This window comes from Rhagoletis pomonella, unplaced genomic scaffold (assembly GCF_013731165.1).
Source record: "Rhagoletis pomonella isolate Grant_MI unplaced genomic scaffold, Rhpom_1.0 Rhpom_scaffold_00003, whole genome shotgun sequence".
In the NCBI taxonomy this organism is placed as follows: Eukaryota; Metazoa; Arthropoda; class Insecta; order Diptera; family Tephritidae; genus Rhagoletis; species Rhagoletis pomonella.
The window spans coordinates 68,251,936-68,257,607 of record NW_023458557.1 but is presented as its reverse complement, the minus strand read 5'-3'; the positions used below and the strand labels follow the sequence as shown (position 1 = coordinate 68,257,607).

Genomic DNA, 5,672 nt, shown 5'->3' with positions numbered 1-5,672 from the left:
CTACGTCATTCTTCGAACATTCAGCCTATTTCTCGTTGTTCGCTTTGTGTTGCCGCAGTATTCGCCACAATATGCCCGCTCCATTATTTCTTGCGGAAAGAGTGAGGCAACAGGCTGTGAAGTATCAAAAATGTCAAAATTCCTTGGACACACACACGAAATAATGGCAATTTTTTCTTGACCGTTTTCTTGAGAGCTGCATACATGGCTTTAGTATCCAGCTCTTAAGAAAATGCACAAGAAAATGTTCGTGTTCTTTCTTCTGCTTGAAATAGTAGTAGGCCAGTAATTTTGACGTTTGATAATGCACCGTGAATAGTAAACAATGGCAGAAGAAGAGCGGTAAAAAGTAAACAAAAGAAACAATCTTTTGCCTATGACCAATTTGTAAGTTTATAACAATATTGGAACAAATGCACAATACCTACAAATCTCGAATTAAAAAAAACAAAATAGGATTGATAGAGACCATTGAGGTGAACATAACGGTATATTTTTTTTTTTTTGGGAAACAAACACTACAACAATTATTAAAGGTCAAAGTTCAAATTAAGCATTTTCTTAAATTAATATTTCTCGAAAACCTCTTCAAGGAATTGGACAATTTTGTTGTCATTTGATAGAGAATGTAATTCTCTTTAATTTGATATACATATTTATACATACTAGTGTTCGCCCAGCGGTTGAAATTCAACCGCTAAAATTAAGGATAAATATTATGTGAGTTGAGTTGAGCTGAAATAAAATTTGTTGGAATGGGTTAAGTGGAGGGGAGTTTAGCTTAGTACTTAGCATAACATAACATAGAATAGCATTAGATTCAATAACATAACATATGTAGCATAACACATCACAATATAACACGCACATTCTTCAGTTGTATTTCCTTTTTATCCCTATCACTTTCTTCCTCTCTATCTTTGTCTCTATCGCTTTTAATGTTTATGGTTATGTTTATGTTTATCTACACCTTCATGTTCATGTTCATGTTCATGTTCATGTTCATGTTCATGTTCATTTTCATGTTCATGTTCATGTTCATGTTCATGTTCATCTTCATCTTCATCTTCATCTTCATCTTCATCTTCATCTTCATTTTCGTCTTCATATTCACCTTCGTCATCATATTTATCTTTTCCTTTATCCTGATCTATATCTTCATTCTTTTCTCCATTTACGTATTTACCCCCACCATTGTTATTAGGTTAGGTAGTTAAATTTTCCTTCCTCTTTTTCTTTACATTGTTTCTTTAGTGATATCATGCCATGTGTTGAAATTGGGTGTGGTGAGTTGCAGTGTGGTGGAATTGGGTGTGGGAGTTACGGTGTTATGAATTCAGGTGTGGTGGTCTTAAGAGGGGTGGTGAATTTAGTTGTGGTGAATTAAGGTGGAGTGAGTTAAGGTGTGGTGAGAAAGTTCAGGTGTGGTGAATTAAGGTGTGGTAGATTAAGGTGTGGTGAGTTAAGATGTGGTGAGAAAGTTGGGGTGTGGTGAGTTAAGGTGTGGTGAATTAAAGTGTGGTGGATTTAGGTGTGGTGAATTTAGGTGTGGGGAGTGAAGTAGTGGTGGATTTAGGTGTGGGGAGTTAAGGTGTGGTGAATTAATGTGTAGCGAACTCAGGTGGAGTAAGTTTTTAAGCGGAGGTGAGATGAGTTGAGGTGAGTTAAGTTAAGTTAAGGGGTTAAGTTAAGATAAGTTATCTTTATCCTTATCTTCATATTCATCTTCATCTTCTTCCTCGTCTTGGTCTTCATCTTCTTCTTCATCTTTATCCTTTCCTTTATCCTGATCTAAATATGTCCATTCTTTTCTTCATTTACATATTCACCCCCACCATTGTTATTAGGTTAGGTATTTAAATTTTCCTTCCTCTTTGTCTTTATATTTAGGTTTCTTTACTTTTATTTTAATTTCTGTATTTATCCCTTTCTTCTTCTCCATACTCAAAATTATCTTCATCCTTGTTTGAGGCTAATCTATTCATGTACATACATACATACATCTTATTCCTAAACTGCTGCTTAGCACGTTTCTTTAACTCACTATCAATATTAAAGCATACATTTAGGAGGCATTTCCGCCCCAACCATGTACATGTATGCCATTGGTATTGGTGTGACTTTTGAATTGATTTTTTCGCTCTATTTTAAACTAATTTGAAATTTTAAAAATTGCCTGCACATCAGCATCAAAATACCTTTCTAATGATATATAATTGTTTATACCTTAGAAGTACAGTTTAGCCGTAAAAGGGGTGTAAAAGAAACATGATTGCCTATTTATATAATTGATACCTTTTTATAGTTTTCACAAAAATCGAATTAATGTGGAAAAAAAGTATACAGGGTTTTTGTGTATAAACTTCTTTTTGCGTAGGCGGCCTTCGGCCGCACTTATGGATTATAACCCTCACAAAGTAGAATTCTCTTTCTGTGTTGCGAAGAAAAGGCGCTGAACACCTTTTGCAGAGAACACCTTTCTGCGTAGGCGGCCTTCGGCCGCACTTATGGATTATAACCCTCACAAAGTAGAATTCTTTTCTGTGTTGCGAAGAAAAGGCACTGAACACCTTTTGCAGAGAACGCCTTTCTGCGTAGGCGGCCTTCGGCCGCACTTATGGATTATAACCCTCACAAAGTAGAATTCCACATTAATTATATTTTTGTGAATACTATAAAAGATATATGTATGTATTAATATGTATATCAAATTAAAGAGAATTAAATTCTCTATCAAATGACATCAAATTTTCCAAATCCTTGGAGGGGTTCTCGAGATATATTAATTAAAAAACATGCTTAATTTGAACTTTGACTTTTAATAATTGTTGTAGTTGTTGTTTCCCAAAAAAAATATATATATCGTTACGTTCACCTCAATGATCTCCATCGATCCCAATATGATTTTGTTTAATTTGAGAATTGTAGGTATTCTACATTTATGCCACAATATTTTTCCTTAAATTTATTAAAGTACATTTTAATTTATTTTGATTCAATTTCAGGAGATAGTTTTCACTGATATCGGAACATCACTATATCTACCGAAGAAATCTATTTGTCGGACAGTCGACTTTTAAAAGCATTAAAATTGTACCATTTTTTATATCGAAATATTTTCGACATCCCTATTTTCAAATTGTTCTGTCTTATATAATCACACATTCTACAAAACTATTTTTTACCGACTAAGACTTGAATTATCAATACGGCAGTGGTGAAAAGTTCAGATGGATTTATCAAATATATGCCGTGCCTGTTTGTCGCCGGAAGATCGGGTGCATCTGCTAGATTGGCATCAGCATGTTGACTCTTTGGATATATCATACAAAGAGTGTTTTTGTAAATGTACACAAATTAATTTAAGTTTGAAAGATGATCCAAATGAACTCGATGATGCCCGGATGCAATATCTATGCCTTGATTGTGCCCAAAAACTTAAAGACGTTTATGATTTTATTGAAAAGGCGAGAAGGGCTGATAATGAATTACGTTGCACACAAACGGAAAAAGTGAAGATAGAAAGTATAGCCAACACTTTTGAATGGGTTCCAGTACATGAAGAGCTAATGGAAGTAACTAAGATGCCAGATACTGTAGATATGGTATATCAAATACGATTTAGATATAATTAAACAATAATTATTTTCTATTTGTTTACAAGGATCACGTAGAGGATATAAAGGTATCACCAGAATGGAATGAACATTTTATGGATGATGATGAAACATCTCCATCAAATGATATCGAACACGAAATAAATATTGATAAAAAACTTAGTACTGACACTACAACAACAACAAAGTTTCTAGTTGAATCGGATAAGGATATGCAGAGCGGCAATAACTTAAATGAAGCTGGGCTGGTCTTATCGAAAAAAAGTAAACAACTCAATCTTGCACATACAAGACCTAAAAACGTAAAGAAAACAAACAAAGTAAAATCCGAGGTGAAAACAAAAAAGAAAGTCAAGGACATGTCTGAGCCGGTGAAGTGTGAAGAATGTGGGAAAATAATGAAGAGAAGCTCATTTTTTTTTTTTTTGTGATTTGAGTGTGATGGCAGAGCGGTCAGCTCGCAAACGCCAGGTTATTCCACTAGTTGGTGAATACTTGTGTCCACCAGTCCTTGTTAGTTGAGCAGCTTATTCCAGGTGCAGCTTTTGTTGAGCGATGTAATTGTCAATCGGTGCCGTAAATGAAACCCGTGTTGCCAACTCAGATGTGATAAACGCGTTCGTTTAGAATGACGAGATAGTTTTGTAGATGTGTGTTTGTTTTAAAACGAAAGGTCTGTATGACCCTAGACCGAGATAGCGTAGAGAAGGCTGGACCGTGAAGTCGCGAGCATTAGAGTAGGCAAAGCCTATCATCAATGTATGATAGAATTAAAGTTACTTAAAAATTCAATTGTGCTTCTTCTATAAACTCAATAAGTTGAAGTATTCTGTCAAAATTCATACCTTGAAAAATTTGTGAAAAATCATTCGAATCTTTAATTGCCGGATATTTGTCCCTGATGTTTTTGAGATTCTCACAGTGCAACGTGAGATGTTCATAGCTACTGGTGAGACCACAGCTACATCTGTCTGAGCGAACGATTTTTATTTTGTAAAAATAGGCCTGATCGTATGTATATCCGGTTAGTATTCTGTTAATAATCTTGGTTTGTTTGGGGGAGAGAGGGCTTTTGTTGTACCATGGCTTTTTTTCTGGTTTCGCGAAAATCTTAGCAAATAGGTTTGGTTTTTGACTAGAAAAATGTATAAATTCATTGTACCAACTTTGTCTAATGTGATTATAAATTAGTCTGCTGGTTTCCTTGATAGATAATTTGACTTGCAGCACTAGTGATGCTGTAGTAGCTGATTTGGCTATTTGGTCAGCCTTTTCATTCCCTTCTATACCTATATGTGCAGGGGTCCAGACTAAGTGTACCCTTATGTCATTATTATTTATTAATTTATGTATCTCTCCTACATTAAAGTTGTCAGTCTGTTTTTTTTTTTAGTAGTTGGCAAGCTACTAAACTGTCAGTAAATATCACAGTTTTTTCATATTTCATGTTAATAGCCACTTCAATGGCTTTTTTAATGGCCTGGATTTCACCAAAGCTGGAGGACGTTTTAAAGCTAATTTTAAATGCATATTCTTTTTTTGCAGAAAAGTCGTATATACCGCATCCTGTGCAATCATCTTGTACAGATGCATCTGTGAAAAATATTTTAAAGTTGCTATTTGTGTAGTCGCTTACAGTTTGTTTGTATATCATTAAGGCACATTCTTTGGGCGTATTTTGTTTAGTATTAGGTAACATATTTGTTTTGACAATTAGGTTTTCTGGAAGGGGCTCATGATCAGCCGCACCAAGGCGATCAAAGAAGGATTTGAATTCAGCATATACTTTGCTGTAGCTGGTATTAATGCTGGGGTTATTGATGATGGACAGTCTGAAGGGGTTGTCAGATACTAGTATTTTGGTTATTTCCTTGGCAGTAAGCCATTTGGCTCTCTCCAGGGGTGGTAGTTCGTTTGCAACCGCATACAAGGTAGGAATTGGTGTGGCCGGGGTTACACCCAGTGCTCTCCTCAAAAAACTGTTCTGAAAAGTTCTAATTTTTTTATTGGTGGTGTTGCTGCTATTAGCTGTGGAGGTTCTGCAGTATTCAATTT

General features: G+C 35.2%; 1 protein-coding gene across 3 annotated transcripts; it reads left to right on the top strand.

Moving 5' to 3' along the window:
- The first annotated feature begins 214 nt into the window (after window positions 1–214).
- On the top strand, window positions 215–4,606 carry LOC118735405. 3 transcript variants are annotated; one of them, XM_036465128.1, is made up of 3 exons: window positions 215–387; window positions 3,006–3,575; window positions 3,665–4,606. In XM_036465128.1, exons 2-3 carry the CDS (start codon window positions 3,231–3,233, stop codon window positions 4,046–4,048), a joined length of 729 nt encoding a protein of 242 aa, XP_036321021.1. In that variant the 5' UTR covers window positions 215–387; window positions 3,006–3,230; the 3' UTR covers window positions 4,049–4,606. The 3 variants fall into 3 exon arrangements, with proteins under 3 accessions (XP_036321021.1, XP_036321020.1, XP_036321019.1); XM_036465127.1 differs by having other exon boundaries at window positions 3,006–3,596; XM_036465126.1 differs by having other exon boundaries at window positions 3,006–3,605.
- The last annotated feature ends 1,066 nt before the right edge of the window (window positions 4,607–5,672 follow it).